This window comes from Lagenorhynchus albirostris, chromosome 17 (genome assembly GCF_949774975.1).
Source record: "Lagenorhynchus albirostris chromosome 17, mLagAlb1.1, whole genome shotgun sequence".
In the NCBI taxonomy this organism is placed as follows: Eukaryota; Metazoa; Chordata; class Mammalia; order Artiodactyla; family Delphinidae; genus Lagenorhynchus; species Lagenorhynchus albirostris.
The window spans coordinates 72,421,914-72,449,828 of record NC_083111.1 but is presented as its reverse complement, the minus strand read 5'-3'; the positions used below and the strand labels follow the sequence as shown (position 1 = coordinate 72,449,828).

Here is a 27,915-nt window from a genome sequence, read left to right as displayed (position 1 = left end):
ATTCATCTCTTTCTCTTCTTCTCACCTGGTTCCCCAACCCCTTAAGAAGAGGAAGAGAGAAGAAGCTGCCCTATTTTACTTGAGGTTTCCAATCCGAGTTCAAATTCAGACGTGGAGAGAGAGAAGCTTTAAATTGGAGAGAGTGGTTGAGGGAGGTCTGAGGAGATGAGTTGACCCCAAGACCTGAATGAAGGTTCTACTAACCTGCTACTTAACATTTGGATTACTACCTTAAGATTTAGATTGGAAATTTTTATGTATTTACTTTTTCTCTTTGCCTGCAAACAGCTCTTGTTTTAACCACCTGACCAGGCTATGTCTGTATTTCTGTTTTAGGTTGTGGCCCAGGCAGTGTTATTCATGTGTATGAACACGGCTGGAATCTTTATCAGTTACCTGTCAGACCGGGCCCAGCGCCAAGCCTTCCTGGAGACACGGAGGTGTGTGGAAGCCAGGCTGCGCCTAGAGACGGAAAACCAAAGACAGGTACCAACTGGAAGGGCCATATGCCCTGGTTGTCACCTAGCCAGTCTCTGAATCACATGGAGCTTTTTTCTCCCCAGACACATCCTGACTTAAGTGTTCTTTCAGAGTTTCTGTCATGGGATTCCAGAGTCTAAAATATTGGGTTGGCCAAAAAGTTTGTTCGGGTTTTTCCATACACTCTTATGGAAATAGTTATGTTAGACTCACGGGTCAAAGTGAGTTAGCTTTATTCGCCACACTCAATTCATTGTTCCCCACAAGAAATAAAATGATTCTAGACATAAAGTGATTTTCTGACGCTTTTCACTGACATCTGTGTTTGTGGACAAGGCCATGGTTTCTGAAAACCATTAGCATTCTCATCTTTGACTCTCCTTTTTTCAAACTATAAATTGCTGTTTCAAGTAAATTTTTTACCACATAGCAATTCAAATTATAGGAAGCTCAGAGGAAAATCTTTTACATGTGTAGTTCCTAATACTTCATCCTGATTTTCAGAAGACATCATTGAACACAATAAATTTTATGGAACATGATACCAATCCCAGGATAGGGGATGCAGAAAAGAAAGCAAGTTGGTTCAAGGTGGAGACCATGAGTTTTAGTTGGAGGAGGTTAAGATAAAGGAGTTTCTTGGACATCCTGACTGGGTGGATGTTATAAGGTTTTACAAAATAGCTTTGGCCTCAAATGATATGTTTCCCCAAAATAAAATTAGCTTTCAAAAAAATAAAGATTTGCTCCTATTAAAATTATTCATATATTTACAACTAATGCATATCTTTGCCTCTGAAAGTAATGTTCAAATAGGAATAACAGGAATGTGTTAAAATTGGTTATAGGATGAGCATATTTTATGTTCAACATGTCTATATGCTCATGGGAATCCTATGCTCAATAGATTTATTAGTTCTACCGTACCAGGCTCTTTTTTAAAGTTACGTCTATGGACATATGCTTGTTATTTTAAGCTTTATGCCGTAATAGTTTGAGACATTATAAAGAAATTAGCTTCAAAAAATGCAACATTTTTTTTCATTTTAACCTGATCGAATCATCAGTAAAACGTGGATCTTTAAAATGAGCAAAGCCAGGTCTGTGTGATAATGAAGGAGGTGGACAGGTAGGGTGCAACCTGACAAAACTCAACTCCCACTGCCATATGTTATTGCCAGGGGCACAGAGAAAACTACTGAATTTCCAGAACCTACATGGATTTCATAGGATTCAGAATTAGGACTTTTCTAAGTTTAAGCCTAAAGCAATTGTGGAACCTCCTAATAGATTTTTTGTAGTTGCCCTGAACATCACTATCAAATAATTTAGAAAAATAACTTTAAGAAAGAAATCCCCTTGTACAATAAACATCTCCCAGTATCTTCCAGGTTATATATACATATACATTGTGTTCTTCTGCAAAACAGAGCAGTTGCCACTGGCATGTCACTCTTTCCATGGGATCTATGCCAATTCACACAGTGCTGCTGTATTAATAATTCATCAACTGTTCTTGATGCTCTGTCACAACCAGAACTGCAGTTGTGGATAAGCTGTCTGGGAAGCTCAGTCTTTTATTTAATGTATATGAAATATTGGAGACGCTGAAAATGATTGCCTTATCATACCCATAAGGCTTTTCTTCTTTTCCCATTCTCCAAGTTCAGTGTCTCAGAGTCACTATGATGTAGTAATCTAACACAGTGAAGGGAGCTTCCTCCATCCTCCCTAATCTTTATTTTTTTTTAAGTTGATGGAAGGAAGAAGAAAGTAACACACAGAGGTGAGAACAAGTGACAACTCGAATGTGGTGAAAAGTTCGCTAGAATTCGTTCCGCAGCCATATTACCTCCTAGTTGGCCACCTAAACCACTTAACTGTCAGTCCTAGGTTCCTCGTCCATACTTGGGACAATATCTTTTATTTCAGCATTGTGTTTGCCTCAAATAAGGTGACATATATAAAGCAATACAAAACTATCAATCAGCCTCATTTTTTTAATAGATGAAATACAAGAAGAGGCTCTTTTGGTGGAAGGTTCTTTGCTCTGAGGATTAAGTAGAATACGCTGTTGGTTTGTTATAGCCCTGTGTGTACAATTCTGATAAAGTATTTGTGGTCTATTGGCCACCCTCTTTCCCTCCCGGGCTAGTATGTAAGCTAGCTGGCTCTGTATCATTCAGTGCTAAAATTACTTTCCATTGATATTGATCTCTGATTCAGGTTTCCATTATCCCTGAGAACTTCCTCAGTGGTAGATGGGCGGAGAAGGCACAGGCTTTCAAATGAGACTGCCCAGGATTTGAAATCTTTCCTTAGTTGCTTACTATCCTAGTGAACGTGAGCAAGCTCTGAGTCTTAGCTATTCCACCTGTAGCATGGGGATAATAATACCCTTCCTGAAGAGGCTCCTTAATGGTTAAAAATATTGTGTGCAGAGCCCTTGCAGCTCAGTGGAGTTTTTACTAGCATGATGGTGTACGATGATTTATATGAATCAACCAGCATAGCTCAATCCCAAGGGGACTCGTTTGAGCACATGTTACGGACTGGCTCGTCTCAGGTGAAACCCCGGTTGAAAGTTATTGACACAGAAGGAAATCAGGACGGTGGCTCTCCTCGGGTGTACGGTGATCAGAACTCAGCATTAGGCTCTCGGTATTTTAAATGTCAGTCACAAATCCAACCCCATTTACGTTTTCAGAGCTAATTATAATACCGCAACTGTTAGAAATTCTATATCATGTGAAGGAAAACATTGCAAGTGCCTAAGTGACAGCAGATCCTTTTTCCTTAGGAAATTATCTCAAGGGTGACTAAACTGCATTTTATTTTTGCACTTGCATACAGAACCAAGAGGTCTTATTCTACAGAAATGTTCAAGTTTTGTAGGATTTTTTTTCAAGAACTGGCTTTCTCTTGTGGTAGAATACAAAGGAAATATTTAAGTGACTTAAATAGGTTCATCAATGAATTAATTCATTTATTGAGGATCTATTATGTGCCATGAGCTTTGCTGGACCCTGGGACTATAATGGTGACTAGCAATCAATTCCTGGTCTTACACAGTTTATGGACAGAGATGGACAACTACACAGACACCTATATGGTGTTTGGGTTCTACCTAAACGGAAGGTTGATAGAAGGTTAGCTAAAAGAAATGATGCCTGAGTTGACTTGTGAATAGGATTTAAAACTCAGTAGAGAAGCAGTAAAGAGTATGGCATGAAGGTCTCAAACAACACATATAAACATCTTGAAGGAAGAGAGAACACTGTCAGGGCACTTACAAGCACTCCCATGATCATTCATTTATTTATTCATCCACCCATTCATGGTGGAATTACAGAGACAAGTAACACTCAGTCTCTCCTCTGGATTGGATGAATAGAATTTTAATTATTGGAAGAGAAGGAAGAAAGAATTAGCAAAGGTACTGATGACAAGATATATATGATCTGATGAAGCCTGGCAACATTGGGAAGCAGGTTTCCTCTGATACCTCACAGCAAAGTTGTGTACTTTCTTGAGTACACTGCACTTTTCCACTCAGGGAAGATATCTACTTACTGAGTGTTAACCTGTGCAGTAGGCATTGTTCAATGTGCTCTGTATGTCAAAATGAACAAAATCTATTACAGATCTCTCTTACAGCATGCCACACTGGATCTGAATCACTGCATGCCTGTTTGTTAGGATAAACTGTCCCTTAAGAGTGACCTATGGTAGCAGTTTCTGAAAACCAGTGAGGAATAAATGGTTCTGAAATGACTGAGATTGTCAATATTTAATAATAATGTTTAATAATGGTTACTAATCATTTTTCCAAAGAAAAATTGCCAAGCAATAGCTAAAGGATAAGTGGCACATGAGCCATGCTTCCTTTTGCTTGGTGGGTCCCACACCATGATGAGATACTTGAAGTCCTGAGAATCAGGCTTTTTCCTTAGATAACCTGAAGTTGCAGGCATTGTTCTTAAGGTCGAGAGCAAGCAGACAGGAGGAACCAGCAAATGCTAAAACTCTTTGCTCAAGGTCTCTTCTAAACTAGGTTTTTAACAAAGTTCCTTGAAGGTGACTCTCAACTTTACCATAACCCTGTTCCCTCCCATAACACCTGGCACAATACCAGGAAGAAACTACTGAATGGGCCCAAATGTTGACATTTTTAATTTAGATGATCAGCTTCAAGAAGTTGAGCACATGTTGGCTCTTTTTTTCTGGGAGGCAAGGACTTGGTCTTTTTCTTTTTTTTTTAACAATTTTGTCATCAGTTGCAACTAGCACAGAGCACACTAAGCATCCCTTACCTGTCTGGTCTCTTGGTCTCCATACCCAAAGCCTGGTCTGGTTCAGAACCAGTGCACCGTAGGTGTCAAAAGCAAAATCTTCAATGTCTGGAAGATCTGGCTTCCAGTCCTACTTCCTGTGCTTCCTGGCTGTAGGGACTTAGGCAAACTACTCTCCTCTAAAGACCTTGATTTTGTGGGCGTAAGATGATCATAATGGTCCTACCTTCCTCCAAGGTTGTGGTGAGATTAAAGATGAACAGTTCTCAGCCCAAGGCGGAGGATATGTTCAAGGCATATTAGAGAGGATGCTGTGATGACAATGACATTGATGTCACTCCTCTCTGCGGGAAAACCCTTCAATGGTAACATTCCCTCCAAGATAAAATTCAACCCCCCATGCATGACCCAACAGGTCCTCCAGGATCCACCCTTTTTACTCTCTCCTCACATCCCTTTCCGCCTCCTTGCCACACACATGAAACCAAATGACCATCAGCTCCCTGAACTGCTATTTCCCTGCTCTGTGTCACGTGGTTCTTGCAGCCTAGAAAGCCACGTCCCTCTCATTACTTTCAGAGTAATGTCTCTTGCCTGGATATACCGTTCCAGCACCCCTTCCTCAGTGAGGCTTGCTTAAGTTGAAATGTTTTCCTTATACTTCCAACATGCCTTAAAGTTAACTGTATCATAGAACCTGTCATACTTTATAATGTTTACTAGTCTGCATTTCTCTTTTTCCATGGCCAATAAGGACTACTTAAAGGCAGCTCTTCTACATGATTCATCTGATTCTCTGGTATTTATCCAGCACAATGGCTGAAATATAAGATCTTCTGATTAACATTTATTTAACTGAGTTATGTTGAATTCAAATTTTGGCTCCTTTCACCTCCACCTAAACCAGGGTCATGTTGTAATAATTCTTCTGTATAAAAGTAAAGAGACTTGGTACTTCTCTGGTGGTCTAGCGGTTAAGACTCCACACTTCCACTGCAGGGGGTTCCGGGTTGATCCCTGGTCAGGGAACTAAGATCCCACATGCCACATGGCATGGCCAAAAAAAAAAAAAAAATAGTAAAGAGACTTGTGCCCACCGTGATCCCCATTAAAAATTTGGAGGAGGACTCATCTAATTCAGGAGAGCCTTGGACAGGCTGAGAACATGTCTTATACAGACCTGTGAAAGGAATTTTCCATCTGGAAGTTACGTCTTACAACATCTCTCTTTGGGGAGTTAGATTCTAATTATTGTAGTTTTTGTAATCCCACCTCTCTTGCAAATGATCCAAATGGCCCATATTTGTTTTAAATATTAAAATGAGTTAATAGTTTTTCTTTCATCTTTGAGAATTGCCGAAACCTACTTATGGTAATCATGGCATTTTGAGGTACCTCCGAAGCTCTGAGGGCCCCGGAATAAAGTTTCTGATGATGCCATATGTTGCAACAGCAGGAAGATTATTATTAAATGCAGCAGATGTTTTAGCTGTATTAAAGCAATTTTGTTTAACTTAAACATCTTTGTCAGACAATATTGGTGTAAGCTAATGGTTTGCACAATAGATTGGGTGAGAAAGTTGGGTTTCTTACAGAGTTTTGAGTTGGTTGTTTGAATGCATGTTGGTGCCCAATAGCATCTAGGGAAGTGTTTTTTCAAGCTCTAGATAACTGTTACCTAGTAAGGCAGAGCCTTGACATTCATTCATTCAAGGAAGAATCAAAGTTGACCTGGAATTTGCAGAACCTCAGAATGTTTGTTTTTTCTGCTCCAGTTAGATAGGTCTTTTCATCATGCGCCAGAAAAACCTTTTTGTGCTATTCTCCTCTTACATTTAAGACCACCCATGTGCCATGAACAAGACCATCATGTTCATCCTTATCTGATATTAATATATTTCATATTAACTATTCTCTAGTTTATAGTGGAACATTCTCAGTTTCCTGAATATTCTTCTTATCTTATTACACTCGTGCCTTTGCTTATGCTTTTCCCCCACCTGGTATAAATTCCTTTCATCCCTAAACCTTATCCACGCTTCAAAACTCAGCTGAAAGTTCACCTCCTCCACCAAGACCCTCTCTCTTCCACCTAGCTGTGACCTCCTTGAGTGTTTCACTTGTATGTTTCTTTGGGGAATTAATCTTCTACATTCTGCTATGCTCTTGCTGTATTTTTCCTTCTACACTGTAAACTCTTTGAGGATTGGATACATGTTTCATTTGTGCTTTTCACAATAACTGTGGATCCAAGAGGGGGAAAACTCAAGCTAGGAAGAAAAGCAGAGACAATCAACATTTAATGGGTGCTATAATTGTGTTTGCTAAATGTCCGTTCACTCAAAAATAGATGTGAATAAATAGATTTGGGAAACACTCTCCTCCCATGATGTGATTGTTGGGTCCTTGTCCTCCAACCCAGGAGTCTGATCTTTCCTTGACAATTAACAACGTTAACTTCCTCCATCTACCAGTCCAAGTTCACTTGTCTCTTATTCCTTTACATAAATGACTTCAGCCTAGGTAGAGTTCCGCCTAAGCAACATTTTAAAAGCTATATTTTGCCGGGAGGCATCTTCTCGATCATCTTACTCCTTGAAAGCTTCTCTGCCTCTGTGCGCCACTTCTTTCGTAGTTTCGTTTCTTTTCTTTCAGGTGTGTTGGGGAGAAAAAGTAAAGTGTTCTTCCAATCACCATCCTCAGTCAATATATAATACTCCACAACTGTACTGTCCAATAGAATTTCCTGTGATGACTGGAAATATTCTGTATCTTTGTTTTCCAAATACCATTAACCACATATAACTATTTAGCAGCACATGAAATATAGTCAGTGTGACTGAGGAGTTGGTTTTTTATTTTAATTCTTTTAAATTTAAAGAACCATTAACTAGCCATTTTATCTCTTGTTTCTCTTTTGGGGATTTATCATGACTTCAACCATCACTTCTGGATGGTTCCATATCAGTATCTCTAACACCATGTTATTTTCTGAGCTCCAGATGCCCGGCATCAACATCCTGCCGGACAGCTTCAGCTGCATCTCCCACAGGTACCACTGGCTCAGCCTGTCCTTGATTCTCTCATCCCCCCAAAATGCATTTTCTTTCTAATAGCACTTCCTTGTACCTGATTCACCCACATCAACTGTGGTACCAGTTCCTGTTGATGCCATAATCCCCTGTATTTACTAACTGTCCCTATATTTCTTTTTCTAACACTATTTAAGTCCTCCCACAGAATAGCTTCCTAACTGGCGCTAACCAGTTTCTAACCAGTGTGAACTGCTCTAACCACCTGGAGTCACTCCACCCTAAAATGATTCTGGAAAAAGAAGCTGTATTTCGCTTCTTCCCATTTTCTTTCTGATCTGTGACATGGGAGACTCTACACATATGTGAGACCTCATGAGAATGTATGGAGCACGAGCTCCTGTTTTCTCTGCATCTATACTTGTCCCTCTCCATCTCACAGAGAGTAAGAGTCCCGTGTAATGTATTCGTGTCCAGGCCTTATGTGGGGTAAGAATGCGGATCCTCCTCTCTCCACCGGGAGCCTGCCCACGGAGGCTGCTTTCCTCCCCATAGGGAACCCACTGATTCAGTGAGCCCTACAGTGGCCCAGATGCTCCGTCTCTGGCTGAGGAGCTGTAGGTAGTACAAAAAGAAGGCCTAGGACCCACATTGTTCACTCACTTTGCAGCCACGGCCCCCATCTTTTTTTTTTTTTTTTTGCGGTACGCGGGCCTCTCACTACTGTGGCCTCTCCCGTTGCGGAGCACAGGCTCCGGATGCACAGGCTCAGCGGCCATGGCTCACGGGCCCAGCCGCTCCGCGGCATGTGGGATCTTCCCGGACCGGGGCACGAATCCGCGTCCCCTGCATCGGCGCCACCAGGGAAGCCCGGTCCCCATCTTTTTTGCTAGTAATAAAGTGTCTTGATTCCTGTCTGCCTCTTGTATCTGTTTCTCAGCAGGTTCATTTGAGAGGTGAGGGATGAAACTCACTCACATCTCAAAACCCCAACAGAGTGTAATGCCTGTCAGGATCATCTTCTTGTGCCCAATTTTGATTATAGAAGATTTCACACTAAAGCCCCCCACGGATTGCTACCGCCTGTAGACTCTAAACCAATCTCGTTTGCGTTGTATCACAACCCATCCACTACCTGGCTCCTGCCCGACTTTTCAATCGTGTCACTTGCTACCACTGTCCTTGTACTGTTACTCTCCATCCAACCCAGTAAGCATGCCGCACACTTCTGTGCCTTTGATTTCTTGCCCTCCAGGTCCAGGCTGTATCCTTCTCTGCCTTTCTCTGTGCCTCAGGAAGCTAACCTTTGTGGATGCATCAGCAGGCTTGCTACCTCTAACTACTGGTCGGGTTTGGACAAGGAGAGGCACTGGCTGGGGACTTGAGGGTGGGAAGGCGAAGAGGCCATGGATTTATCTCCTCACTGTCTACCTGGCTGGATGGTGCACTAACAGTGCTTCCATCTCTCTACCAAAGGCCACAGTTTCTCTCAGGCAGCCATTTCCTAAGGCTACAGGTTTTTCCAGGCTCCAGGAGTGTTTGTAGCTCTACTCTTCCTGTTTTGGGGTGCTTGAGCACCCATTGTTGGGTTCCTTAACTCCGTATTAAACTCTTTCATTACACGTTTTGAGGTACCAACTGCATCCCTCCGCGATTACCTGCTCCTACTGTTCCCTTTGCATGAGATGCCCATCTCCCCCCATCTGTATTTGTGAGACAGTTTGGCAGAGCAGAAAGACAAGGAATCAGAAAAACTCTGCTCCGTCCAATATAGTAGCCACCAGCCACGTGTGCATATCGAGCACCTGAAATGTGCCTAGTCTAAATTGAGATGTGCTGGGAGCATAAAATACACACCAGATTTTGAAGACAATACCAAGAAAAAAAAAGGAATGCAAATTATCTCATTGATAACTTTTTACATATTGGCTACATGCTGATTACACGTGGAAATGATATATTTGGGGTATACAAGATTAAATAGAATATACCATTGACATGAATTTCAACTGTTTCTTTTTGCTTTTTTATGTGCGCACCGGCTCATATTCTATTTCTACTGGACAGTGCCAGCTTAGATGCTCATCCCATGTCAAGTTCCAACTTGCTCTTGTGACTTTGAACAACTTGTCGAATCCCTTTGTGCATGTTTCCTCAGCTCTCAATTAGAAATGATAATGCATACCCGAACCCACGGGGGCATTCTGAGAGACAAATAACTTATGTTATTTGCCTGAAAAAGTGTTATTTCAACTATAAAGAACTCCACAAATGTTAGGGCTATTTCTTTGAAAATCTCGCCAACACTCCAAACCGATGTGGAGACGTCCTCCCTTTAGAAAGCCTCCTCTGCTGTTTCCAGTCATGAACTACTTCTTTTTCCTTGGCACTTAGATATTTTTAGTTAACACGGGTTCTTATCACGCTGCCTAGTGTTGCAGTTAGCACCGTGATCCCCTCTGTCAGTAAGATTTTGACCAGTGAGCAGACACACAGTGCTAATGGCCGTTGAGCCTCCTGGCAGCTGACTTCACTCAAAGGATTTGTGTTTACCCCCTTGCAGCTCTTGCAACCATCTGGCTGCCTAGTTCTTTGCAATCTTTCTAGCGCATGATTTACATCTTCTGGCGTGGCAGGAAGAGTGAAAGCTTTGCAGAAGAACAAACCTGGATGTGATCGCTAGCTACTCCACGTCTGGGTGACCTTGGGTGCGCCAACTAAACTCTCTGACGTTGGATCCTTTATCTGTCAAAAATGATACTCTCTCAAGGTTGCTGTGAGGAAATCAAGCAATATAGACGAGAGTTGGGCATTATAGTTGGTCCTTGAACTGTTGGACCACCTGGGCCACAGCCTGAGTTTTAAAACAGAACATGCTCCGATTCTAGTAACTATAGTTTTTCTTCTTGCTATTTGTGTTCTTATATCTGGCATCCCCGTGCAGTACTAATTTAAAATACTCTCCTTGATCCCAAGAGAGGCCATCATTATGCACTCATTTGCATACTATTAACATTTACAGAGGCAGTTCAGATAGAAGAAATCAATCACCATCATTGCTCTCAACACCTTTGATCCAGCCGGGAGAAGCTGAAGAGCAGCTGAATAGCCATGTGGGGACCTTTTATCTCATAAATCCTTCCGGGGAATTTTGACTAAAGAAATTGGAATGGGAAACTTAACACAACCTAATAACTTTAATGCTGAAGGGAAGGTATGATTTGTAGTCTGGAGATAGTTGAAGGCACATTTCAAAAATGGTAGTAGAATAAACGAGGAGAAAATAAAATATGTATTTTTAAAAAATAATCCATGCTTAAAGTATTTTATTTCAGCTGGATGTGAGTATGGGTCCATTGAAGGGAATTCTATACTCTCTATTTTGCATAAGCCACACTCAAAATGGATTGACCATAAAAGAGGGCAAATAATTTAAAAATACTTTTAGAGCAATCTGAGAGCCATTGTAGAATTTTCTTTGTTTCCCGTCTTTTGCAAATTTCATGCCCACACCTAATTTAAAAGCATTTTTTAAGAAGGAAACTGAGAATTTCTTTAAAGATGATACAAATAGATGGAGAGATATACCATGTTCTTGGATTGGAAGAATCAACATTGTGAAAATGACTATACTACCCAAAGCAATCTACAGATTCAATGCAATCCCCATCAAACTACCACTGGCATTTTTCACAGAACTAGAACAAAAATTTTCACAATTTGTATGGAAACACAAAAGACTCTGAGTAGCCAAAGCAATCTTGAGAAAGAAAAATGGAGCTGGAGGAATCAGGCTCCCTGACTTCAGACTATACTACAAAGCTACAGTAATCAAGGCAGTATGGTACTGGCAAAAAAACAGAAATATAGATCAATGGAACAGGATAGACAGCCCAGAGATAAATCCACGCACATATGGTCACCTTATCTTTGATAAAGGAGGCAAGAATATACAGTGGAGAAAAGACAGTCTCTTCAATAAGTGGTGCTGGGAAAACTGGACAGCTACATGTAAAAGAATGAAATTAGAACACTCCCTAACACCATACACAAAAATAAACTCAAAATGGTTTAAAGACCTAAATGTAAGGCCGGACACCATCAAACTCTTAGAGGAAAACATAGGCAGAACACTCTATGACATAAATCACAGCAAGATCCTTTTTGACCCACCTCCTAGAGTAATGGAAACAAAAATAAACAAATGGGACCTAATGAAACTTAAAAGCTTTTGCACAGCAAAGGAAACCATAAACAAGACGAAAAGACAACCCTCAGAACGGGACAAAATATTTGCAAATGAAGCAACTGACAAAGGATTAATCTCCAAAACATACAAGCAACTCATGCAGCTCAATATCAAAAAAACAAACAACCCAATCCAAAAATGGGCAGAAGACCAAACAGAGATTTCTCCAAAGAAGATATACAGATTGCCAACAAGCACATGAAAGAATGCTCAACATCATTAATCATTAGAGAAATGCAAATCAAAACTACAATGAGATATCATCTCACACCTGTCAGAATGGCCATCAACAAAAAATCTACAAACAATAAATGCTGGAGAGGGTGTGGAGAAAAGGGAACCCTCTTGCACTGTTGGTGGGAATGTAAATTGATACAGCCCCTATGGAGAACTGTGTGGAGGTTCATTACAAAACTAAAAATAGAACTACCATACGACCCAGCAATCCCACTACTGGGCATATACCCTGAGAAAACCATAATTCAAAAAGAGTCATGTACCAAAATGTTCATTGCAGCTCTATGTACAATAACCAGGACATGGAAGCAACCTAAGAGTCCATTAACAGATGAATGGATAAAGGAGATGTGGCATATATATATAATGGAATATTACTCAGCCATAAAAAGGAATGAAACTGAGTTATTTGTAGTGAGGTGGATGGACCTAGAGACTGTCATATGGAGTGAAGTAAGTCAGAAAGAGAAAAACAAATACTGTATGCTAACACATATATATGGAATCTAAAAAAGAAGAAAAGAAAAGAAAATGGTCAGAAGAACCTAGGGGCAAGATGGGAAAAATATGTAGACCTACTAGAGAATGGACTTGAGGACACGGGGAGGGGGAAAGATAAGGTGGGACAAAGTGAGAGAGTGGCATGGACATGTATACACTACCAAACATAAAATAGATAGCTAGTGGTAAGCAGCCGCATAACACAGGGAGATCAGCTCGGTGCTTTGTGACCACCTAGAGGGGTGGGATAGGGAGGGTGGGAGGGAGGGAGATGCAAGAGGGAAGAGATATGGGGACATATGTGTATGTATAACTGATTCACTTTGTTATAAAGCAGAAACTGACACACCATTGTAAAGCAATTATACTCTAATAAAGATGTTTAAAAAAAAGAAAGAGGGCTTCCCTGGTGGCGCAGTGGTTGAGAGTCCGCCTGCCGATGCAGGGGACACGGGTTCGTGCCCCGGTCTGGGAAGATCCCACATGCCGCGGAGCGGCTGGGCCCGTGAGCCATGGCCGCTGAGCCTGTGCGTCTGGAGCCTGTGCTCCACAACGGGAGAGGCCACAACAGTGAGAGGCCCGCGTACCGCAAAAAAAAAAAAAAAAAAAAAGAAAAAGAAAAGAAAGAAACTGAGTATTTCTGAAGCATTCAACTTTTCATAGAAACAAAAACTTGCTTTCTTTTCACACTCACATTCTGTTGTTTGTACTATATTTAATTACATTCTGTTTTAACAATTGCAACTACAGCTGACATAAACAAATTTGGAAACACACCTACTGCCTCTAGGTAAAGTTACAACATAATTGATGCTGCAGACATGGGAGGTGGACTAGACAGGGGCAGCTAGCTATGGGTATTTAACATGTTGGGGACGTCCATCAGTAAGATAAGTTATTGGATCAGTTAAGTAGAGGTTTACTGTCATGCAATGCCATTTTGTAAATTATCTATGAAAGTAAAAAAATCCAAATTGGCCTTTAAAAATATTGAAACTATACTTGGTTAGCAGTCGGAGTCTATAAAGTTGAGACTGGCTGAGAACTAGGCTCTCAAAGCAAGTAGAAATTTGGCGTGAAGTGAAATCATCATTTCAACCTCCATTCACTCAACAAGCATAGATCCTTCCTTCTCCAAAGCTTTTGTTTCTTCAGTATTTCCTCTCAGTGAACAGAATCAGTGGTCCACCAGCTCTCCAAGTCACACTAGCTCCTCGTCTCCATCTTCCCTGATATCCGGTCATGATCATGAGCAGTTGGATCGTCTTCTTGGCCATCACTCGTATTTTTCTCCACCTTTCTAACCCTACTTCTTGTTCCATTTCTCTCCTGGATTGCGGTAATGGCCCCTTCACTCCCTACATGTTGTTCTCCATGCCGCAGCCAGAGTGATCCTTATAAAATCAAAATCTGCTCAGGTCACCTCCATGACTTCTATATTGGACTGAATAGCGCCTGCCCCCCAATTCACGTCCACTCGAACCTCAGAATATGACCTTATTTGGAAGGAGGACCTTTGCAGATGTAATCAAGTTAGGATGAATTTATACTGGATTAGGAGGAAGCTTAATTCAGTATGACTGGTGATCTTATAAGAAGAAGAGAGAACACACAGAAACACAGAGAGAAGAAACATACAGGGGAAAATACCATGTGAAAACAAAGGCAGAGATTGGCAGGATGCATCCCAGAGACTGCTGGTAACCACCAGAAGCAGGGAGAATGGACAGTTTCTTCTCTACGAGCCCCCACGAAGGAACCAACCTGCTTACACCTTGATTTCAGACTCCTGACCTCCAGAACTTTGAGAGAAGAAATTTCTGCTGTTTTAAGTCATCCAGTTTCGTGGTGATTTTTTACAGCACTCCTAGGAACTTAATACAAGTTCCCATTGCCTTTAGAATGAAATCCAATTCATTTCTTACCTCTCCACCTAAAACATTAGCTGGATAGAAGTAGCAATAACTAGCCCATATATCGCATTTACTATGTGCTGGATGTTATACGATACACTTTACGTATATTACTTTATTTTATTTTAATCCTCAGAGCAACCTTATGAGGTGGGTGGTATTTTAACCTCCATTTTATAGATGAGGAAACCAACAAACAGAGAGGTTATGTAATAGCTAGTAAGTTGCAGACCTAGACCGTCTTGCTCCAGAGCCTGTATACCAACTGTTATGCCATGTGGGTTAATAAAGTCTCCTGGACATGCCACCCTGTTCACAATCTGTGCATCATCATACATCCCTCCCTCCTTTGGGAGGGCTCTTGCCCTCTCTTCCTCACTGGAGACTCTCCAACTAGTTTTGGTCTTAGCTGTAGGGAGAATGCATTGCCTCATGTTACTGAGTATCTAGGGGTAGGTGCACAGATGCCTCACCAGGACTATGGTGTAATCAATGGTAATAAACAGAGAGACTTGGGGAAATCAAATCCGTTTTCTTAAGTAGGGAAAAGTTATAGGGATTCTACCCAGAGAAGCGTCTAGTGGAGGTGCTAGCTTCCAATGAAACCTCCATGAAAGTTTCTACTGCCAGTGATGGAGTCCAGGAGGCCCAAGAGTAGTGTAGGGTTTGGGGGCAGTTCCCTTTGCTTTTCTCACATGGGATTTTTATGCTCTCCTTTCTTCTCCCAGCTATTCCAAAGGCCCCAGCTTTGCACCTACCTACTCACCGAGTGCAAGAAACTGATAACCACCGAAGATTATTTTACAAGGGGCACACGCCTCCCAAGCCAGCTTTAGACTCAGAGTTCCATTCCTAACGGGCTTCAGGCACAGCTTGATCCAGGGGCCGTTTAGTACACGTGGCTGATTTCCTTTCACTATTTAGGACTCAACTAAGTCAACAAAATCCAATCAGAATTCCACATTAACCACTTTTTTTCTCAGAGCCCTTTTCAGAGTTTTCATAATAGTAACAAATGTATTGCCAATAGCCAATCAAGTTAGTGCATTATGAAATATAGACCAAGCCCTGAGTTAGGTGTCAGAAATAAAAGTAAGATTTTTTTAGATACAGTTTTTCAGAATACACTGGAGTTTGGTAAGTTTGGCACTTTGCAGCTTGACTTGTGTGGCGTGTCTTATATATATGTTGACACTGGGTTGCAAGCATCTTGATCCATGGAGGACTCATATCCACCCCCCCTCATAATATCTGACTTGGTATTAGACATTCAGAAAGTAACATTGTATGAAATGAATGAAATAATGATTGAGTTAAGGAGCAGTTCCCATGAGGCCCCTTCCCCAAGTAGGAGGGTATTGTTGACAAACATTGAAGAATGCTTTCCCTTCCCCTGTAGTCAGTTGGGTGCTAGCTTCTGCAGAGGTCTACACATCCCACAGGGGGTGTTCCTGTTGAACTCTCCATGCCATCAACTCTTCTTTCTTCCTTCCCATTGTCCAGAAGAGTTTGTGGTTTAGCTCTATCGAAGCCACCTCTTTTGTCTATTAATCACCAGGATGTAAATATTTCATCTCTTTTCATCTCTCCAACAGCTCAAAGCATTTCATTTTTCACGTCTGTTATCCTGGTATCTCTTTGGAACAGGCAAGAGACAGGTGGTGCCCTGGGCTGACTTCTATCATAATGTCATTAATATTTTATTGCAGTCATTTTCGGTCTCTCTGTCAACTAGGCTGCATGCACGGAGAAGGAGAACGCTCCCCTTTTTTTAATTTTAAGACACTGTAATATCAAACTGGAATATCTCATCCTCAATAAAGCCCCTCTGTGGAGCAGGTAGAGCAAGATTTAATGCCTGCTTTTATACCTGAAAACTCAGATTCAGAGATATTTATTATTTATTTTATTTATTTTTGGCTGCGTCGGGTCTTAGTTGCGGCATGCGGGCTTCCCTCTAGTTGTGGCGTGTGGGTTTTCTCTCTCTAGTTGTGGCACACGGGTTCTAGGGTACGAGGGCTCTGTAGCTTGTGGCACAGGGTCTCTCTCGTTGAGGCGCCCAAGCTCAGTAGCTGCGGCACGTGGGCTTAGTTGCACCACGGCATGTGGGATGTTAGGTCTCCCACCAGGGATTGAACCCACATCCCCTGCATTGGAAGGCAGATTATTTACCGCTGGACCACCAGGGAAGTCCTAGATTCAAAGATACTACGTAACTTGCCCAAGATCAGAAAATTAGTAAGCACATGTGGGAAAAAAAAAGACTCAAATTCAGTGCTTCCGATTGTGATTTCCAACATACAACAATGTCTTTTTAGTGAAAATAGCACAATGCTTAGTCGTGTTACCTGTGTCTGAAAAATGTAGTGAACCGCATGTGCAAGAGCCTTTTAGCACTCTCTAAAAAGACTTTGAAATCCTCAAGCCTTAAGAAGTGCTGAGATTTTCAAGAGGGGCTTCTTAGCAGCAAATTTAGTGCCTAATGTCTTCTGGGCTCACAAATGTGTTCTTTATTCCTCCCATTTGACTAAATTCCTTTCAGGAGAGCTCAGCATCTTGCCCAAATGTCATATTGCCTTTGGTTTATCATTTCTTTCCCAAAGAAAACAAAAGTAACTTCCTTTTTATTTCATCGTGTTAGAGCTGTTGATGCATCAGACTAGACCCTCAACCAAAGGTTACCATGGGTGTGCTGAGCCTTGGTTAGGGTGAGACGGATGACAAACGTGTGCATTGCTACATCACGGGCCACTCTGCATTCAAAGAGCTGATTGCTCTATACTATAGAGTGTATTATATGCCAGGTTCTCTGCTAAGTGGTCATCTCGGGAGTGGAGAGGAGTATTTTATTGCTGACATTGTTTAAAACTGCTAATGAGGCGTGATAATAAAAGGCAGAACAACCTTAATCCTGTTATAATTGGGGTTTTTTGGCCACGCTGTGTGGCTTGTGGGATCTTGGTTCCCCAACCAGGGATTGAACTTGGGCCCTCAGCAGTGAAAGCAGGGAGTCCTAGCCACTGGACTGCCAGGGAATTGCCCTGTTATAATTATTTGAAATTCTCTACAGACAAGAGACCCCCTTCCTGCCTGCACCCGGTACAGACCACCCCTACTTCCTCCTCTCCACTCCCAGGGTTGAAAAAACATGTCTCACTGGGTCCTGACAATAATCTGATAAGGGAGCTACTGTTATCATCTTACAGATGAAGGAACTGAGGCTTGGAGAGGTTGAGTAACCTGTCTAGGATCACACAGCTAAGTGACAGGATCTGAGTCACAGTCTGTGAAGGAGACACGGCCTCGGTTGGCCCTGTGCACTGGCATCTCCGGGTACAGAGAAGGAATTCAGCAATGACTGAGCAGATGAAAGAATGAGCCAAGAGCATTGTCTCAAGGTTCCCAATTTGATATATCAGGGAACTACTAAATGAAGGGACCTGAGAAACTCTCAGCTCCTTGAAGAGATTAAGAAAAAAGTCCCCCAAATCTGAATTTTGTGATTCATCCTTTAAATTGCACTCATGGACTATAGACTATGGAGCAGTGCAGGCCACAGTCTATGACTTGACCACTGGGATGAATTAAAATACATCTGATGACTACTGCTATTTAATAAGCACCTACTGTATACCAGGATCTATAAAAGAGGCTTTGTGATTTAATATAAAAAACAATTTCTGAAAGACATGTATTATTATTCCCATTTTGTAGATGAAGAAACTGAGGCACAAAGGAGTTGCTCATGTAAGTTATCATAGTTACAGAGAAGTCAGTTGTTGAACTCAGACAGGTTTCAACTCAAGCTTGCCTGATGCCAAAACCCGTTAGTCGTTGCATTTCTGAACAGAACCAGAGTCCCTGGGGTCTTAGACCACTAACAAGTAGACATGAGTGTTACCCAGATTTTTTTTTAACCTCCTTGCTGAATCAGCCAAAAGTGCATGTACAGAGTATTCTTTGTATCCTTTAGGAGACAATTAAACAATAGCTTTTGCATGGCTGTGCTCGCACTTGGCTTTCAGAAACAATAACAGTTCTGGGTGAACATTCCATATAAGCCCTTTAAGATAAAAGTTCAAATGACAAAGTCAGATTTCAATAAAATTTTTAACTTTTTAATTATTGAAAGTGTGACTGGAGGTTTTTCACCATGTAGCACGATTACCTTTTCACATACAGTCAGCCTTCCATATCCATGGGTTCCACATCCACAGATGCAACCAACCATGGATGGAAAATATTTGCAAGAAAAAAATTCCAGAAAGTTCCAAAAAGCAAAACTTGAATTTTCCCCACACCGACAGCTGTTTACATAGCACTGACATTGTGTTAGGTGTTATAAGTAATCTAGAGATGATTTAAGGTATACAGGAGGATATTCATAGGTTATGTGCAAATACTGCACCATTTTATATAAGGCGCATGAGCATCCATGGATTTTGGTATCTACGGGGGGTCCTGGAACCAATCCCCCTCGGATACAGAAGGACAATTGTATTCTGTCTATTCATTTTCCCCATTATTTCCTGCGTAATGTCCCTCTATTCTAAAAGCTTTATGTTTTAGCGCCACTATACAATTAGAGTTCTAAAACAATGGCTAAAATACAGCATGCTTGCCAGTGAATTTAACAAACATTTGGCCTGTGGTTACAGTATGCTAGACACTATCAAATTCTTTTACAAATATTAGCTCATTTAAGCCTACACCAACCCTATGAAGTGATGCTAAGATTATCATCTCCAATTTACAGAGGGGAAACTGGAGTACAGAGAAGGTAAGTCACAGAGTCAGGAACGGGCGGAGTTAGGATTCAAACCCAGAGCCCAGCTCCAAGGCAATGCACGTAACTGCCTTTTCCCTCATTTACCTTTACTTCAGATTCCCTGCCCTCCATCTCTCCTGTGAGAGCTAGACCCTTGTTCAGATGCAGGCATCTTATCTATTATGCACCTCTTTCTTCTACAAACATACATTGGCTACCATATTGTACACATAGTTTTTTTGCCACCACGTACCCACTTTTCTGGGACTTCCTTCTCCTGTCTGCACCTAACCCACCCCTCTTATTGGTCACCCCATTAATGACCATGATGTTTATCCTGATCCTGCACCCTGACTAGATGTTGACCCAAGCAGAGCCCCTATGCAGACATGTTGAGTCTTGAACCTAGCATGAATCTTCTCAAAATGGCCAAAGATATAAGGCATAAGGACCAAGAGCTCCCAGTGGCTTAGACGTGAGACAGAAGGATGAAGCTGACCTACAGGAGAAGCAGAGACCCAAGTTTAGGGGCAAGAGTCATTATGGGTCCCTGGATCCTTTTGTTTCCAAAGTTCAGCCTCGGTTCTGCCCTTAGATTCCTTGAGACACCCAGTATAGTTACAATAATGCCTGATTTTTTTTTTTAAGCTATGTTGAGTAGGGTATCTGTCTTGTCACCAAAGGAATCAGATAATATGGCAACTCCTCACGAGGCTCTGGAGGTGGAGTAAACATCCTCTTGGCTCTCAGATACTTCACAGTTTAGGGAGGGTGACAGACACCCAAATAAGAATTGTAAAATCCCTTTAGCTGAGATCATCTGGATGGAAGGTTACTCGGTTAATTGAAAAAGTACATTGAAATTGGGAATTATGAACAATTCAACTTAAATATTTTATTTGTAACTTAAATGTAAAATAATATGTTCATTATCTAGTCTCTTAAAATAACGCCAAGGCATTTTTTACGGAACTAGAACAAATCATCTTAAAATTTGTATGGAGACACAAAAGACCCCAAATAGCCAAAGCAGTCTTGAGGAAAGAGAATGGAGCTGGAGGAATCAGACTCCCTGACTTCAGACTATACTACAAAGCTACAGTAATCAAGACAGTATGGTACTGGCACAAAAACAGAAACATAGATCAATGGAACAAGACAGAAAGCCCAGAGATAAACCCACACACATATGGTCAACTAATGTATGACAAAGGAGGCAAAGATATACAATGGAGAAAAGACAGTCTCTTCAATAAGTGGTGCTGGGAAAACTGGACAGCTACATGCAAAAGAATGAAATTAGAACACTGCCTAACACCATACACAAAAATAAACTCAAAATGGATTCGAGACCTAAATGTAAGACCGGACACTATAAAACTGTTAGAGGAAAACGTAGGAAGAACACTCTTTGACATAAATCACAGCAAGTTCTTTTTTGATCCACCTCCTAGAGTAATGGAAATAAAAACAAAAATAAATGGGACCTAATGAAACTTGAAAGCTTTTGCACAGGAAACCATAAACAAGACGAAAAGACAACCCTCAGAATGGGAGAAAATATTTGCAAACGAATCAACGGACAAAGGATTAATCTCCAAAATATATAAACAGCTCATGCAGCTCAATATTAAAGAAACAAACAACCCAATCCAAACATGGGCAGAAGACCTAAATAGACATTTCTCCAAAGAAGACATACAGATGGCCAAGAAGCACATGAAAAGCTGCTCAACATCACTAATTATTAGAGAAATGCAAATCAAAACTACAATGAGGGCTTCCCTGGTGGCACAGTGGTTGGGGGTCCGCCTGCTGATGCAGGGGACACGGGTTCATGTCCCGGTCCGGGAGGATCCCGCGTGCTGTGGGGCGGCTGGGCCCGTGGGCCGTGGCCGCTGGGCCTGCGTGTCCGGAGCCTGCACATCCAGAGCCTGTGTTCCGCGACGGGAGAGGCCACAGTGGTGGGGGGCCTGCGTACCACAAAACAAACAAAAAAAACTACAATGAGGTATCACCTCACACCAGTTAGAATGGGCATCATCAGAAAATCTACAAACAACAAATGCTGGAGAGGGTGTGGAGAAAAGGGAACCCTCTTGCACTGTTGGTGGGAATGTAAATTGATACAGCCACTATGGAGAACAGTATGGAGGTTCCTTAAAAAACTAAAAATAGAGTTACCATATGATCCAGCAATCCCACTACTGGGCATATACCCAGAGAAAACCATAATTCAAAAAGACACATGCACCCCAATGATCATGGCAGCACTATTTACAATAGCCAGGTCATGGAAGCAACCTAAATGCCCATTGACAGATGAATGGATAAAGAAGTGTGGTACATACATACAATGGAATATTACTGAGCCATAGAAAGGAATGAAATTGAGTCATTTGTTGAGACGTGGATGGACCTAGAGACTGTCATACAGAGTGAAGTAAGTCAGAAAGAGAGAAACAAATCTCGTATATTAACGCAGGTATGTGGCACCTAGAAAAATGGTACAGATGAACCAGTTTTCAGGGCAGAAGTTGAGACACAGATGTAGCGAACAAACGTATGTACACCAAGGGGGGAAAACCGCGATGGGGTGGGGATGGTGGTGTGCTAAATTGGGCGATTGGGATTGACATGCATACACTGATGTGTATAAAATTGATGACTAATAAGAACCTGCAGTATAAACAAACAAAAAACAAACAAAAAACTAATAGTAAACTTTCTTTGGGTTATTTGTATGGAAATATGTTAATATAAATGTTTCAGACATTACATGAAATTTCTAAAAATCTTATATGTTCTGGTATAATAAGTCATAATTCTAGTTATTACTTTAAAATGTATATCTCAGAAATAACTAAATTTCCTTGTCAATTGCATTATTATGAACTTTCATTAAATCTTTAACCATGGTCATTTTTAAGTCTTTTGTCATTTACAGACAGTTCTGGGTGTACTCTGATGCTTTTGCAAAAATGTTCCTATAAAAGGGTTTCATCTTCAAGGAATTCATGGAAAAGACTCTGACAAGTACAGGTTTCTGGTAACTGACTATACTGCTGAACTGAATGAATAAGCATTTTCAGAACTCTAATGGAAAACTGATGAATTCATAAAAGTGCTAACAAAAGATCAAGGTGAAAAAAAATTAATTACATAGGACTGAGTGAACTGATGAGGATGATTACAATTTTTGTGACTTTCTGTTTGAATAAAAAAAAAATCCCACAAGGACTCAGAGGCAAAAAATATACAAATCAATTTTCACTGCAGAGTAAAGGAGCTGTTACCGTGGAGGATTACTGGACTGAATGTCAATATCATGACATAGTGTGAGTGTGTTTCGTGTTTGGTAATTGCAATCATTGTTGCTTTTGTTGTGGTCATCCATTTACAATGCTTGGTGTCAGTCTATTTATCTCTTGTAAAAATAAAATACAGGGTGTGTGTGTGAAAAATAATAATAAGGCCAAGGTATTTTCCTGAGCAGTGATCTACTGCTTCTTACAGAGACCACAGCTAATAGTGCATCAGCCAGGATTTCTAGTTCTTTAAAATGCAGCCAAATATTTAAATGTACTCACAAAATTATCAGAGTGACTTCTGGCTTTTTATTATTTTTCCCACTAATTTATATGGCTGGCTTGCCGACATCTAGGTTGTTTGCAATGTTCTAGCTACTCAGTATTACCAAGTCTTTCCAAAGCATTCGATTCCATTTTCATGTCAACAGCATCTCTTATTCTTACTCAGTATTTTTATTTACCATTCATTACCTCTAGAACATTAGCTCTACAAAGGTGAGTACCGTGTCTGGTTTTGTCTACTGCTGGTTCTCCATGTCCAGACTGCACCTGTCACGCAGCACCTGCTCCTTGACATGGTAAATCAGTGAATAAATGGATGAATTACAATCTGAGTTTTAAAGAAAAAAGAAATGGGCTTGAGTCTTCACTATGCACTTACTGAGTGCATGACTCCAGGCTGCCTCATTTCACTTAAATTCTTTAAATCTCAGTATCTCATATATAATATGCGATGAAAATAGTAACCTACTACAATTAATGTGAGGTTTTGATTAGATACTGGATGCAAAGCACTTGACACGCTACATAATGAGCGATCACTTTAAAGTGAGACATTATCTATAAACCCAGGATAAGTCTCTCATCAGTGCCTGGACCTTTACTGCAGTTAACACTGCTTGGCCTGCAGTAGAGAGAGATAAATGGGAGGTCTCTCGGTTTGCAAGAGCCTGAGAGTGGCGAGTTCTTCCCTAAGCCATTCAGGATAACTGCCCAGAAGTGCTGCCTGCATCAGAGGACTGCCTCGCTCTCTTTCTCTTCTCCACGACAAGCATTTACATAAAGTGAAGATCCTGAACCCCTCACGGTTTTCACCTTGGCTTCCCCCTAAGGGTGCACTGTAGCAATTGTTGCCCATGAAGCCATTTGGATGACGTGAATAGAGTAAGTTATAGGAGATGAGAGGAAAATCCAGGCAGGAGCCACCGATGCACTTGAAATCAACCCAGGGTCCCTTTTCATGCAAATGCAGAAAACCCAGGGAGAAAAAGATGTGCAGAATGTGAACACAAAGGCCACCCTGGGTCACAGTCTGGCTTCAGGAGAGATTCTTGTACTTCTGATCTCCAAAGCCAGAAAATGAGATGTTATGCCTCAGCAAGAGTTGGGAATTGTATTAAGGGGCAAACTTTCCCATTTTCTTTCAGATTGTGTCTTCAGGGCATTTGAACGCTGTTTCTCAAGCAGTGAACAAATCCGAGGGAAGCAAAAGTGTGCTTTTATAAGCAGACTCCAGGCAATTTCCCATTGCCTGCCAGAAAATGCTTTACAGAGGCAGGACCTGGGGCAGTTGCCAGTAGCAGGGCTAGCCGGAGGCTGGCAAGCCTGGGTGCTGGAGAATTTTGCTATGAAAATTTTATTTTGAAAGTCTCCCATAAAGCATCTGTGTCATACTTGAAGATTGAATGTGCATTGCCAAAGAATCTATTTAACAAATAATTATCCTGTACCAGGGACCGTGGTGGCCATTGGAGGCGTTGCAGTCATGAGCTAGACACAGTCTCCACCTTCTCTGGGTTCACTCATTTGTTTAGGAAATATTTATTTAGCACCTACTGTTCTGAGGCTTCAGGTGCTTCAAAGCTGTGATGAGCACCGACTCCCACCCCTCAGGGATTGCAGGGACAGGGTCACAATTACCTGGGAAGTTGACAGACAGCATAATGAACATGAAATGGACATGAGGCAGACGGCTCTCAGCCCCACGATGGGACAGCTTTCAAGAGAGGAAAAAGCCTCATCGTGTGAAGCTCTGTGGACACTTCATTAATAAAGCCCTTCCCATGAGGGCAGGGTTGAGGAGAGCAGAGAGGAAGCGGGAGGGAATAAACACCAGGCCCCTCACATATTTTATTTCATTGAATTTTCACGACAACCCTGTGAGGTAGATATTACAGTTATTTGCCAAATTAGGGAACTAAGTTACAGAGAGGTGATGTCTCTCGCCTAATGCTATGTTAGAATTAAATGGATAGAGGCAGGACCCAAACTCCAGTCAGACTCAAAATCTGGGGCTTTTCTCATCTCACCACGAATCCCATCCAGGAAAAACGTGGTAAAGGACTGCATCCTGCCACTGCCACTTGGTAACTGTTCAGGTCATGCAGGTAATTTGACTTGACTCAGTCTGTCCGTTAAATAAAGATAATTATTTGTGCCTGCTTATTTTCAGGGTTTTGCAAGGAACAAATAAAAGAATAGATGCTGAAAATGCTTAGGGTCCATAAATATCTATGAAGATATGAGAAACTATGGTGGTTAAAATGTACCCATCTTACAGGGAGCGGTTTGGGGGAGGGATGGAGTGGGAGGTTGGGGTGAGCAGATATAAGCTATTGCATCAATATATAGAATGATAAAGAACAAGGTCCTACTGTATAGCACAGGGAACTATATTCACTCCTCTGGTAAATCATGATGGAAAAGAATATTTTAAAAGAGAATGTGTATATATATATACATATATGTACACATATATATGTATATATGTATAACTGAATCACTTTGCTGTACAGCAAAAATTAACACAGCATTGTCAATCAACTACACCTAAATTTAAAAATTATAGCCCGGAGATGGAAACAACCTAAATGCCCGTCATCGGATGAATGGATAAAGAAGATGTGGCACATATATACAATGGAATATTACTCAGCCATAAAAAGAAACGAAATTGAGCTATTTGTAATGAGGTGGATAGACCTAGAGTCTGTCATACAGAGTGAAGTAAGTCAGAAAGAGAGAGACAAATACCGTATGCTAACACATATATATGGAATTTAAGAAAAAAAATGTCATGAAAAACCTAGGGGTAAAGCAGGAATAAAGACGCAGAACTCTTTGAGAACGGACTTGAGGTTATGGGGAGGGGGAAGGGTGAGCTGTGACAGGGCGAGAGAGAGTCATGGGCATATACACACTAACAAACGCAGTAAGGTAGATAGCTAGTGGGAAGCAGCTGCATGGCACAGGGATATTGGCTCGGTGCTTTGTGACAGCCTGGAGGGGTGGGATGGGGAGGGTGGGAGGGAGGGAGACGCAACAGGGAAGACATATGGGAACATATGTTTATGTATGACTGATTCACTTTGTTATAAAGCAGAAACTAACACACCATTGTAAAGCAATTATACCCCAATAAAGATGTAAAAAAATAAAAAAATAAAATAAAAATAAAATAAAATAAAATATTAAAAAAAAATTAATAATAATAAAATACACCTGTCTTAAACTCCATTCCACCCTAGAGCAAATTATAGGAAAAAAAAAAAAAGAAGCAGATTCTTGCCTCATTTCCACAGCACAAGATCGTTTTAGGATTTAGTTCATGTTGCTAGTTAAACAGTTATTTTGTTTTTATCTGCTGTGTTGATCACAATGGAAGAATATTATTCTGTCAAGTGTTAGGTCCCTAATTTGTGGAGGTGTGTGTCTCATTTCCTCTCCTCTCCATAGTTAATGTCTCTGAGCCTGGTTCCTCTCCTGTGTGCCCTGTTTCAGTGAATGGAGCACAGCCTCCCCATCAACCAAACTCAAAACCTAGTCATCACCACGGTTACGCCCTCTTTCTCTCCTGCCATTCCTATTGGTTGCCAGTCCTATAGATCTTATCCCCCCATCACCTCTCCCCTGGACCACTGCAGGAGCTCCCCCAGCTGGTCTCCCTGCCCCTACCCTTGGCCCCCTTCTCATAATTCATTCTCCAAACCACAGCCAAGGGTGATCTTTTTTTTCTTAATAAATTTATTTATTTATTTATTTGTTTATTTTTGGCTGCGTGGGTCTTCGTTGCTGTGCGCGGGCTTTCTCTAGTTGCAGCGAGCGGGGGCTACTCTTCGTCGCGGTGCACGGGGTTCTCATTGCGGTGGCTTCTCGTTACTGAGCACGGGCTCTAGGCGCACGGGCTCTAGAGCGCAGGCTCAGTAGTTGTGGTGCACGAGCTTAGCTGCTCCGCGACATGTGGGATCTTCCTGCACCAGGGCTTGAATCCACGTCCCCTGCACTGGCTGGCGGATTGTTAACCACTGTGCCACCAGGGAAGTCCAAGGGTGATCTTTTAAAACATCAATCAGCTTATGTCACTCCCCTGCTTAGTATCACGCGGTGTCTTCCAGCTTTAGCTGGAATTAAATGCTAACATCTCAGGCAGGCCTGACACATTTATCTACACCTCCAACCTCATTGACTGTCACCACACCCCTCTATCACCACCCTCCAGGCACACCATTGCTCTCTGTCTCAGGACATTTGCACCTGCTGTTTCCTCTTCCTGCAGCTCCCTTCTCCTTGTACCACACAGGGCTGGCTCATTCCAAACTTTCATGTATCTGTTTACATATCAGTTGCTCAGAAAAGTCATTCCTAACCCCCTATTTGAATCCTGTGATCAGCCATGATACTCTCTGATCATGACCTGTCCTTGCTTGGCACTTGTCACATTTTGTAAGTATGTGTGGGGATGTTTGGGTGTGTGTATTTAATGTCTGTATTCCTTATTAGAATGTAAGCTCCACAGTAGTAGGGCTGTCATGCATTTGGTTCACCACTGTATACCCAACACTCAGCACAGTGCCTGGCAAATAACAAGTACTCCGTAGATATTTGTCATGTTCGTAGGATGGTACGAAATTAGCAATTCCTCGAGAAGTCAGCCAAGAGCCCCATCACTTCTACATGGTCCATCCACCTTCTGAGACCCAGTGGTCAGCCTAACAAGACTGTCCCTCGTCAACTGAAGAAAAAATTCACAGCCTGAAAGTTGAGAGTTATGTTTTATTCAGCAGACTTTGTGAGGACATCAAGCCCGGGACACAGCATCTCAGATAACGCTGAGAAAACTGTTCCAAAGAGGC

The 27,915-nt window shown here is 41.5% G+C and overlaps 1 protein-coding gene across 1 annotated transcript in view; it reads left to right on the top strand.

The window, feature by feature from the left end:
* ADCY8 (adenylate cyclase 8) overlaps positions 1-27,915 on the top strand; it is a 219,170-nt gene that overhangs the window by 46,871 nt on the left and 144,384 nt on the right. The window contains exon 2 of the mRNA XM_060127469.1: positions 337-486. Within this exon, the coding sequence (XP_059983452.1) occupies positions 337-486 (150 nt within the window). The remainder of the gene's footprint in view (positions 1-336; positions 487-27,915) is intronic.